The sequence below is a fragment of the Herpailurus yagouaroundi genome, unplaced genomic scaffold (genome assembly GCF_014898765.1).
Source record: "Herpailurus yagouaroundi ecotype Mexico unplaced genomic scaffold, PumYag 166, whole genome shotgun sequence".
Taxonomy (NCBI): Eukaryota; Metazoa; Chordata; class Mammalia; order Carnivora; family Felidae; genus Herpailurus; species Herpailurus yagouaroundi.
This window is the reverse complement of record NW_024412407.1, coordinates 26,449,702-26,462,230: the sequence shown is the minus strand read 5'-3', so window position 1 is coordinate 26,462,230 and position 12,529 is coordinate 26,449,702. Positions and strand designations below refer to the sequence as shown.

Here is a 12,529-nt window from a genome sequence, read left to right as displayed (position 1 = left end):
ATAAAGCAGATACTTGATATCTGTCCAATTGATCTGATCATTCCAATATGCCAAACCAGATAAATCAGATAACTGAGTCAAACAGCAACATCTGATCTACAGTAATCAAAGGATTTGGCAATCAGAGCCAAATAATTACCTCACTTTGAGTTATGAGTTTGCAGCCTTGATCTAAATGCCATGTACAGGGGGACCTGCCCTGAACAGCAACACATTTGAAGGGGACTGAGCAGTCAGAGAAACATGGCTACCTTGTCCTGTGATGACCCTTTTAAAGATGAATAGAGTGAATAATGAAAAGGTAGAATGGCTCACAGGATTATAGGATTTACTGAGATAGTGGATATGAATTGTAAAGAGATCTATCCATGTAAGAGCCAATCTTTCTGTTTGCAGTGTTATGTCGATTTTCATCCACTCATTCAGAAGCACTTAGGAAGCACCAACTCTAAATGAGACATTAGAATACCTACATGAATGAGACATAACCTCTCCCTCGAGGAGCCCATTCTTTAGTGAAGGCGGTAAACATGGTATTAACAAACAAGGATGGCACAGCACAGAATCTAGTCATAATGACTCCGTGCACAAAATGCTACTTGAACATTAAGGAAGGGGGTGATTTGTATTGACCAGAGGGTCGGGATGGCAGGGAATGAGGTGAGGAACGGGGGGGAGAAGGAGGATTAAGCAAAGTTTCAAAGAGCACTGTGGGGATGGTCCGAGTGAAGTTTTAAAGGATGAGCTGAATTCTTCAGGTGAACAAGGGAGGACAAAGCACTGGAAGCAGTAGGAACAACATGAGCAAAGGAACAGAAATGAGAAAACTCATGTTCTGGGGCTCAAGACAGGGTTCTCTCCGTAGAGGACAGTGGTAGTGGAGAGATTGGAGGTGGGGCCCACTGGACCAAAGCCACTGGGCTACATTTGAGATAAACATCAAACACTTTATTCTGACAAAGTGCTTTGTCTGGGACTCTTCTTACTCCCCATTTAGTTTTGGGATATTGTTTCAGATACACTCTTAAAGAGTTTGTAAATGGAATTGGCAATGGTCTGAAGCAGCAGCGAGAGGGGAGGGGTGGAAATGCAGTGAACATTCTTTCTGTGTGTTTCTATTTGGCAAGAAACCTTCTGTTTTCCTAATGGAAACTTTGACACACTCAGTCTGTATCTTTTCATCCACATCCAGCTCATCTTCTGAACATTCTTAGACCTTTATTCTGTTGGACAAAAAAAAAAAAAAAAAAAAGAAAGGTCCCTGAAATCTCAGTCTAATTTAACTGTGATGCTTTCGTGGTAAACTACTTGAGGGAGTACACTGCTGTGTGTGAGTACACCATGATCCCTGAATGCAGGGGAGGAAAAGCAGCCTAATCAGTAAATAATAACTTTCCAAAAGAGCTGAAGACTCTGGGGATCCAGGGAGCCTGAAAGGAAGGAAGAAATGGAGGGAAAAGAACATGTTTGATTCTTGACCACAAGCACCAAATGTAAAGACTCTAGAATTTTATTCATGGCAGCAGGACTAGCCCTACATTTTGAAACTCCCTTTGGCTTAAAAATGCTGATACTTGTGGTATTTAATATTTACTTTAGAAAGGAACCCTGGAAGATGTAAATCTGGATGATTATGATGCAGATACTTCTACCCAAAAGTTGTCTTTTGTTTCTTTCAATCATAATTCAAGCGTGAAGGTTTAACACATAATATTTGGTTCTTTTTACAACTACCTAGACTTCTCCTCATGTAAAATTAGGAATAGTCATGCTAAATTCTGTCCTTGTGTCTAGTGACAAATGTAAATGAAAAGCCTAAACCTTGACTCTTGGTCAAGTTTCTCTCATTTGGAACTGTCATTTCCTTCATGACAATTTACCTGATTCTAGTCCTCTCTCTCTTAGAAAATAACCTCAACTAGTTCAGAGAGAAAACAGAGCAGGGGCTATTATATGTTGAATCCATCAGTATTCTGTTGTCCCATTGACCAGCTTGACTGAATCCAGTAACTTCTTGCCCCTCACTTGCCATGCTATCTTGTTTTCTTTGTGGTTTTTATCTGGGATGGAAGTGGAAGGCCATGTCTTTTTCATCATTAAATATCCACATCAAGAGTAGTACCTAGCATATATTCAATACTCAAATAAATTAACTTGAAAGGACTTATTTGGTGAAAATTGTAATCTTTAATATGATGCACTTATGAGTACCAGTGGTCATTGCTGGCTACAATGTCAATAAATAATTTTGCCATCTCCAATAAGATGGGAAAACACACCACTGCAGAAAATGTGAATGTTTCATGATGAAGTCTATGTAGATTTTATGTAGAAATTCTGTGATACACGTTGTGGATGGTTATATCTCTATATCTCTATATTCTACTTTTTTAAAGTTTATTTATTTATTTTGAGAAAGACAGAGAGAGAGAGAGAGAGAGAGAGTGTGTGTGTGTGTGTGTGTGTGTGTCTGTGTGAGCGAAGGGAGGGGCAGAGAGAGAGGTAGAGAATCCCAAGTAGGTTCCACACCATCAGCACAGAGCCTGATGTGGGACTCAAACTCACGAACCATGAGATCACAACCTGAGCCAAAGTCAGACACTTAACCAACTGAGCCACCCAGGTGCCCCTCTATATTCGTTTTAATTCAAGTTTATATATGTAAAATAATATAAATATGTCTTAGGTTAGAAAAATCTCTAATTGAAATAATTACATATTTGCATTTAGGGTTGCGAGAAGACATAACACTTTAATATGTCAATTTCCAAGATTAAATGAAATATTCAGTGGTACCACCTTCTTTAGTGAGTTTACTTAAACAGGGTAAATAGGGCAGATAATTCTTTAAGTGTTAAGCAAACACTCTTGATCAAAAGCTTGGATTATCACTATTTACCAACATTGAAGAAAATGGATTAAATCCTGAAATAACCTTGATTTAATATTTCTTTTATTATTATCAATAATACATTCATTTTAACTTGTTTATTGGGTGCTTCTTCACTAATCACTGTGGTTAATACTTTACATGCATTTTTCAATTAGCCCAAGGGCCTAAGAAGCACAGTTGATTTCTCCATTTCACAGATAAGTAAACCGAGGCTAGGGTTTGCAAAGCATGGTCTACATTATACAGCTAGTGTCTTCTCAATATGGTGTTTCATTCTTTCTTTATTTTTGTTAAAATTTTAGGTAATTAACTCTGAATATTTATTGCCATATTTTTCATTCTTGTAGTTTAGAACATTGCCATGCACACAGTGGGCATCCAAAAAATGGTAGCAGTTATCAGTTATTTGTAGATAAATATTTGTTGATGATGTAATGGCTTAATCCACAAAATGAAAACATGTTTACTCGCCTAAATGCCCGAATGGTGGTGAGTCCTTCAGCTGTTTCTGAGAAGTGGCAAAGCAGAGGGAGCTGGGTACTGTCATCAAGTTCCTGGAGGTCCCTAGAGCAGAGAGAAGTGCAAAATTAACTTCTTATGCATTCATGCTCAAAGACTACTGTATTCATCCTCAGATAGGTTTTTATTTGCCGTTGCAACTTATTTCTTCTAGAACCCAGTTAACAAAAACTTTAACAGCTTATAATCTAAAGAAGAAGAGAAATATGGGTACATAATGAATTTTTGTCTAGGCCAAATATATGTGTTGTTAAAAAAAAAAAACTACTTGTGGGGCACCTGGGTGGCTTAGTCGGTTAAGCATCCGACTCTTGATTTTGGCTTTGGTCGATCTCAGGGTTGTGAGATGGAGACCAGCACTGAGTTCCATGCTGGGCACGGAGCCTGCTTAAGATTCTCTCTCTCCCTCTTCTTTTGCCCTTCCTTGCCTGCACATCCATGTGTTCTCTCTCTCTCTCTCAAAAAACAAACAAACAAACAAACAAACAAACAAACAAACATTTGCTTGATAAAACAACTAAAAGTGCTGTGGGGACACAGAGGAATGGATGATTATTTCATACCTAGAAGATGGGTAATATTTTTTTTTGAGGAGGTAGAATTTAGGCCAAATCTCATCAAGCTTTGAGGAGGGTTTCAACCAGTCAAGAAGAAGTACATTCCAGCTAATGGGAACAAGAGCAAACACAGGAGACTAAAGAACCTAGCAAGTTCAGTCTGGCTGGGGTCCAGAGTCCTTTGTGAGTGCTAAGGGGGAGAAAGTTTGTATAAAGGAGAGGTGGGACTAGACAGTAGAAGATCTTGGGTGGACTGGACAAAGTCACTGAAGACTAGAAATCATCAGGCTGTGCTTAAGCAACATAACTTGAGAGGCTATAATGGATGAAAGAGAAAAGTGAGTTTGGAGAGTCTATCTCAGAGATTTTTAAAAGTTCTGAATTACTGTGATACTAGTGGGGTTTAAAATAGGGGGAGGATTGTGAGATAGTCTTCCAGAAGTAGGCTTCTAAACTATAACAATCAGCGAGTTGTAGCAGGGTGAGTAAAAGAAAAGAGTCAAATATGGCTTAGCAGACTTGACAGATGACAGTGTTATTTGTCAGGGTGAGGGACACGGAACAAAGCAATTTGAGGAAAAAGACAATGAGTTTCCCTTTGGCCACAATGAGTTTGAATCTCTGCCTTCATGGAACTTTTATTCATAGATTCTCCAAGGACCTATATAATATCCAATGTATGTTTGGTAGACAAACGCCTGATCATCCCTTTCATAAAGATGCACGCTACTCATGAAAACATTTCCTTAAACCATGTAAGCCAGCATTTCTCGAAAATAGGCTAAGAGTTATACTATATGTTTCAAAACATCCTTCTTTTTTCTTTCAGTCTTTTTTTCTACTTTTTTTTTGTTTGTTTTTAGGTTTGGGGGATTGAGGATTTAGAGTTGTGGCATCAACTCTCACCTTCCGGAGTCAACTGAATTATACTGTTACTTTAATCTTCAACAGTTAACTTGGGCCATACTGGGCAGCCTGTATCGTTCCAAACAAATGCAAATTTATTTCGAGTTTCTACAATGGATTTATTCACTTTAGAAAATGCAGAGGAGGGAAGAAAAAGAAAGAGGGAAGGAGGAAAATGAATATGAAGGAATGTGAGTCGTTTGCTACTTTTTAAACATAAAACTAAGTGGCTATTTGTAAATTTGACACAACAACAGGTGGCCACTACATTTGAGGTTTGTTGTGAAGGGAAAAAATTAGGAAGGAGAAATCTTTGTTTATAGGACTACATTTTGTGAAACCAAACAGGTGACGATATAACTTGACCTTGTATTCTTGTAAGAAACACTTCCTTACAGAGCTAACCACACATTAGATCTTTGATTTCAGATCTTCTAAATTCCATGACATTTCATGTCTCCCACTTTAATTCCTTGTGGTGTTTAGAAAGCAGTCTGTTAAGCTGCTTGAGCTTTTCAACATGAGTGAGTCCGGTGGAGCCTCAACATCTAGAAGGGATTTTTTTTTTGTCTGTGAAATTGAAAGTCATGTGGCCATATTTACTCACTTTCAAAGAATTTCAAATAAGAATGGTTCATAATCCATTATTAGTGTTAATTCTTTAAAAGTGATCATCTCCTCTATATTTTGGTCACTTACTACCAATGCTAATAACAGATTATTCCTTCTTAAACAGAATTCACAATTCCAATTTATAAATGACTAGGAATATTTGCCTGGCCTTTGCACTCAATTTGGATTGTGAAGGGGCAATAATAAGGCCAAATGAATATGTGACTGAAGTAAGACATGACTGTAATACTTAATTTAATAGTGAGAAGATAAGGACAGGTTTGGAAATAGTCAGCAGAAATGCAGTAACTAAACTTTTTGCCCCTCTAGGAAGCAGAATCCGCAATAGGACTGTAAGAAATGAAAGAGTGAACTGATGACTAACTTCTCCCTTTCGGTCTAAATTTGCTACAGGAAAATAGGATGAGGCTGGTAATGAAAAAATACTTAATACAGATCTATAACATTTGAAGAACCCTAACTCATAACCTCTAGGGAGAAATAACTATATTTTTTAAATTAAAAAATGTTATATGATATATAGAGAGCCAACTATAATCTTGGCTTTCTTGTTACCTTCCCCAAATTTTCATCATCATCCTTGCACTCAAGTCTTATTAAATATTTTCATTTTACTGAATAAACTCAATATCTACCTTCTTATTCCAGCACTTAATCCACATACAAGGATTACTATATATATATATATATATATATATATATATATATATATGCTTCATTTTCTCCAGATTCTAAGTTTCTCAAGAACAGGTTCTTGTCAGGTGGATCTCTTCATTTGCCACATGGCTTACAAAATTATTTTTCAACACAAAAATGCTTGATAAGTGTTTGTTGAAATAAAGTGATTATTGCAATGATATAAAATTTACTATTTATAGCAAGACTTCAAAACTAAATTGGAAATTTTAAAACAACTGGTACTACATTTCATTTAACTATGATGCATCTCAGCAAGTGATAAATCTTACATTAATAGAAGAATTTAAGATTCATGGCTACTTTTATATATATTCAGCTGGGTACTCAAGTACGTGTTAAATGATCCAATTTGAAAAGTTCCAATCTCTTAAAGTTACAGCCCTTCTATCAGACACTCAGGGTTATCTACTTTTCTGGTCATCACTCTGACTTATCACTTTAACGTTTTTAAATTCTTCTAGTTTTTTACAGAATGCATTTTAGCATTTTACAATATTTTATCCCTTTTTTTCCCACTTGTGGAATAGAACAATATTAAATCACTTACCCTTGATCTTACAGGTTTTCTGTCAATGCTATGTTAAGCAAAAGGACCATATAATGAAAAATTTGGCGTAGTTTGTGGATTCAAAACTCAACAGGTCAAATCCACATGTTAATATATATCCAGAGCTATGGAAGGTTTACACAACCAATTATAGAAACAAGTGTTAACAGATCTCCAAATGAAGCATAATATAGGTTTCATCATGTTAAAAATAGGTTGCATTTCCAAATTCCATACCTAATCTTGAAAAACACTACAGCAAATCTGGATCACAGTAAATCAAATATATAGGTTTTTGAAAATGAACAGAACTTTGTTTTACTTACTTGGAGGCCACTCGAAAGTATTTCTGGATAAAATAAAAGGCGACCCCAAGAGGCACAAGAGCAACCAGGAACACAGGGGTAGCATAAGAAATCATGCCAATGGCAGACAGGCAGAGCAGTGTTGAGCGAGTTAGAGATTCCAAAGTTGGAGGGATGTGCTATTAAGAAGGTAGTTTGAAAGGAAAATGTTTAAGCTCAAAGAAAATTTTGGTTACAATGCAATAAAATATTCATTTTATATTAATGTTATGTAACTAGTTACAAAAGTAGCATATGAATCTTTTCATTGTAAGCAAGTCTTCACTCCACAACTTCACTAACTTCCCATAGTTTAGTATCCATTTATCTACCTATCTACTTATCATCAGTCAGTGTATCAGTCTATTTATCTTGGGAATTTCATGTAAATGGCACTATACTATAAATCTTATTTGTCCATGTGTTCTTGTTTTATTTTACTGGACAAGATAGATTATAAATCTTCCCACATAACCATATACAAATCTCTTTCTTTAGAATGGCTGATACTTTTAAAAAAACAGCTATTTCTCTCCAGTAAGACATTTACATTAATTTTCTGTAACTGCTTGTTCATATCCTTTGCATGTTTTTGATTGGATTATTTACCTTCCTTTTGATTTTTAGATACTCTTTATAGATTATGGATGTTTTCCTCTTGCTTTATATATGTTACCAGCTTTTCTCCCACTTAATCTATTATATTTTAAATTTGTCTTTGATGCTTTTAACTCAATAGAAATTTAAAATTTTATATAGTCATTTCTGTTGGCCTTTTTCCTTATTCAGAGTTTTGTGTCTTACTTAAAAAGCCCTTTTGTACCCCCAAACTCTAAAACTACTCTCCCACATTTTATTTATAGCTTTATGTTTTTATATGGCTATCTTTATTCCACATGTCTTTGCTTTGTATTTTATGGACAGCTAATTGTCCCAACATCCTTTATTGAAAAAAAAAATCCTTTCTTACTGATTCCAGATACCACACTTATCCTATGTTAAATCTCTCCATATGCTGGTATTTCTGAGTTCTCCATTTTGTTCTTTTGATCTACTTGTTTTCTGTGATCACCAGAGTATTTTATTTTTATACTGTTTTCTGGGTATCTGAAATGGAAATTCTCTTTCTCTATATAGGATTTTTAGGATTTCTGGGATTGTTGGATCTCTTTTCTTCATTTAAGGTTTCTAATTTTGTTTTTGTCATTAGTATGAATAGAATTTATTTTTCACTTAATTTTTCACTTAGTGTAGAGAAAGTTACTGAATTTTATTATACACCTTATGTAGACACTCTTCTGAACTTTCAAATTGGGTTTTCATTGTACCCATTGTCTTGGACTCTCCAAGTGGCAATCATGTCCAAATAAGGACTGTTTTATCTCTTCTTTCCCCATATTCATTCCTTATGAAGAGTTTTAGATGCATTGTGACTGACACCAACAAAACATGAAACATTTTCAACATACTTATAGTCAGCTGCGTGCATCAAGCATTCTTTTTCTAAATTGAGGATAATTTAGTTATTCCTAAAGCAACTCTGAAAAATCAGAAAAGACAAGTGCTAGATTTGATGGATTCTTTTGTCCAGTTAACCTAAGAGGTCTCTTCTTGGAGTGATCCAGTTTTAGAGATTGAGGACTTTAATTTCAGGACCAACTTCTAGAGGCATAAGGATCTAAAACTAAACTGGGTATCTCTGTAATATTTCCTAAAATATCACACCATTGCCTCATGCAAGAGCCCATCTAATTGAAATAAAGGACCTCTAAGACGCCTTGGCATTCTATCCTTTGCTTATGGAAGACACTCTGCATCAATATTAAACTCTTAAGAACTTTACTATGAATGGAGATACAACACTGACAAAATTATTCCTTTTTTAATAAAAAATTATATGTTAGTTTATTCTTTGCTATTTTTCTTTATTTCATTCTGATCCCCTAAGTATCCTCTTCCCACATAAATTATTTTGAATTAAGGTTTCCTTTAAGTTTTGATTCTAGAAATCATTTATGCATATAATATTGATATAGATATATAGGCTTTCATTTAAGTTTTAGATGTTCTCTATGGCTAACAAGAAACATGGTTTATCTTAAATGTTACTTTGCTTATAATGAAAAAAATTATTTTTGAACTTGGAAGTAACTCAGGCACTTACCTGATCGATGATATTTGTATCAGCTGAGAAGCGATTGAGAATCAGTCCCAGGGGGGTGGTATCAAAGAATCTAGGCAATAAACGACACACTGGAATGTATAATACACATACATTGGGATGTATAATAATACTAAGCTATCTGGAACCTAAGCAACTAATGGACATCTTGGAGTCAAGTAAATGAGAAGGTTCCTATTCATTTATTTAAAGACTGAACAAACGCACTAAAATTTCACATTTCACTTAAAGATGCATGTTTTTATGATTTTATGTGGGGAAGTAAGAAATTAGTTACTTTTTTACCTTATTGGTCCAAGAATTATCTTATTGAGGAGATTGTGGTGAAGATTTTTGGCAGCTGTGAGACCCATCCATTCTACAGTGAGAGATGTCACAAGGCAGAGGAAAATACCTGCTCCGCAAAGTATGCTAAATCCGGCCACATAGTAGGTCTAAAAACAACCAACACACAAAAAGACACAGCTTTTTCTTACTAGAACACCAAATATCGAAGTCAGACAATATCTGTAACTTCATTATCTTGAGTCAATTTAAGTAGTTTAAGGAGAGCGGTTTTTGGAGAACTAAAGATAGTACTGCAACCATAGCCCTAAAGCCAAGTCCCCCACCTATTTCCTTCACTCTCTTCCAAGCGCAGATGAGACATTAGAATCTGTTTTCAGGTTTGAAATATTCTTGGCTTTCTACACTGTAGAGCTCCTCCTTCCTATCCCTAATCTCAGAATGACCAGCTAATATATTGGCATAGGTAGTTAAAATCAATACCATCAAGACAACAACAAAAGTGCTGTATATAAGTTACACACACACACACACACACACACACACACACACACACACATCGAGTGCATATACCTCCCCTAATCCAAAACCAAACATTATCATTAAATGTTTCTTACAATAAATTTTGAAACACAAAAGTTATCATAATAAATTCCGTTTTGACAGTTCATTCTATTTCAGGTCCTGTTCTAATTAACTTACTGAGTCATTATAAAAATCCTATGGCATTTGGGATTCTAATATCAAACTAAATAAAAGGGTATCACTGTTAATCTCAGCATTATTTCCTTGATGATTTAAAAACAGAATTCATTATACCTGATCAGCTTTTCCAGTATTATTTATACTGTACTCTGAAGTCCATGTGGCCAGCCAGTAGTCTATAGCCACAATGACTGAATGTTTCAAAAGCTTAGAAAAAATCATCAGGAAGAGCAAGAAGAATCCTCCAGAAGTAAGGTACCGCCAGCAGGTTTTCCACGGCATTTTAGTCCTGAGCCTCATTACAGTGGACATATTATCATCCTCATCTTCCTCCTCTTCTTCCTCTGCAAATAAAGTATTAGTTTAAGCTTTATTCAGTCAACAGTAGATAGAATTTGTATCATCCTACAAAAAAAGCATACAAAAATATCCCTCAAAATTCTAGAAATACAAATGTTAGTCTTAGAAATTGTGAATGCTTTTAGCAGGGAAAAACTTCACTTAAAAATGGTGAAGAATGAATGAATGGGCAAGGCAATAAACAACATCTATATCCAGATGAGATAATTTGCCAATTTATTATACACCAAATTGACAGAAGTGTAGACTAGAAATTTACAAGGTTACTGAAACAATTGTGTTGCTAATAAAACCACAGGCCTGTTATGCAAACACAATCTTTTGTACTCTAAATTTCTGGATTCATAAAACTTCACCAGAAGGAAATAGACTCTGAAATTTGTAGATACCCAAGAGGGCATAATCTATAGTCTCTATGGCCCATTTTAGATGCGGTCATGGAGGAGCATGAGCAAGAAGAAACCTTCCAGAGGGCAGAGGACAGTAGGCAGGGAGTTCCTCTCAGATGTTTAAACCACCTGGCAACTCCAAGATGGCTGTCCTAAGAACACACTTCATTATGAAGACAGGGAATTTTGGCATTTCCTGATTGGCAAAATGTGATTATTTGTGTGGTCCAGGGTCTGTTGTGCATTGCCCATCATTTCCTTTTCCAGATGGTTTTCATTGCAGTTGTCTGTTTATATATATTCCACTACTGTATATTGAGCAGGTTGTGGGTAGGAAAGATGGATAACCTGTCTTTGGTTTATAGCTTCAGACCACACAGATCTAAAAACGGACACTATGGGAAGACTGAGCATCACCAAAGATCCTAATATTTTGAGCTGGATGCAGTAAATGAACAGATCTCAGATAATCTGTCCTTTGGTAGAGGTAGATTCAATGTGTGGTGGCTGGAATGGACATACTGACCAGGACCTGGAACGGCAACCTAGTGGGAAATATGTACCATACTGGGCTTTTGAATATTCATTACCTCATTTTATTCTGTAAGAAAGTAGTACTGTCTTCTTTTATCCTTGAGAGGATGGATTAACACAAGAAGCCCAGGGTACAGTACCCAGCCATATACCCACCCCTGGAACGCTGGAGAGAGTAACATGGCATGACTCCACATTTAGAGTGCATTAGAAATAACTGGTTTAAAATTCTAGAGGCTGATGTCTGTTTACAGCACCAGACATTCTTTAAAAATATTTTTAAATCTAAGGAATTGAAGTGCAAAATCAATTCATTCATTGTTCATTCATTCATTCTCTCCATGAGTATTTGCTGAAATACTAAATAGTTCTCATCTGAAATGTAAAGGTAGCACATTTTGGTGTTCTTTGGCCTGAAATTACAATTTTCTCTGTTTCTTAATTGGCTTGTAACAATGCAGTCTTAAGCAAAAACTGTATAGGAAACATGAAGTATAGTGTATTTACCTTAAGGACTTAAGTGCAATTTATCTTACAAACTTCTTGGCAACAAATGTCAAGGCAATGTAATTATTTCATCTCATTCCTCAATTTTCCAGGAACTCATTTTTTTTCTCTACTGTACATTAATAGATCCAGACAACTGAAACATAACAAACGGCTTTTGTGGAATTCTCTTATTCTTCATTGTTGTATTGTCATGAAAACTCCACAAAGACTTACTGAATGATTCAAATATAAGGATTTCAAAATGGTACTTTCTTCCTATTCCCTATTTATTGTTTATTTCTTAAGGACTGACATTTTATTAATAGCTTGATTTGGTCATTCTACTAGACCTTTCCAACTTCTACGAACAAGGGCCTAGATCTACTTACAAATACTGCCTTTTCCTTTCTGCTCTCTCTCACACAGCACAAACACCCTGAGACACACTTAGAAACCGCTCATGATGCCTGTTGATGGATTATGTACA

At 35.6% G+C, this 12,529-nt stretch overlaps 1 protein-coding gene across 7 annotated transcripts in view; it reads right to left on the bottom strand.

The window, feature by feature from the left end:
* The window catches only part of ABCC9 (ATP binding cassette subfamily C member 9), a 130,180-nt gene that overhangs the window by 28,618 nt on the left and 89,033 nt on the right, over positions 1 to 12,529 (bottom strand). For all 7 annotated transcript variants that reach the window (XM_040488690.1, XM_040488689.1, XM_040488692.1 and 4 more), the window contains 5 exons: positions 10,385 to 10,614; positions 9,566 to 9,714; positions 9,263 to 9,332; positions 7,081 to 7,238; positions 3,365 to 3,457 (listed from right to left, as the gene is read on the bottom strand). In XM_040488690.1, coding sequence (XP_040344624.1) covers positions 3,365 to 3,457; positions 7,081 to 7,238; positions 9,263 to 9,332; positions 9,566 to 9,714; positions 10,385 to 10,614 — 700 coding nt within the window. The remainder of the gene's footprint in view (positions 1 to 3,364; positions 3,458 to 7,080; positions 7,239 to 9,262; positions 9,333 to 9,565; positions 9,715 to 10,384; positions 10,615 to 12,529) is intronic.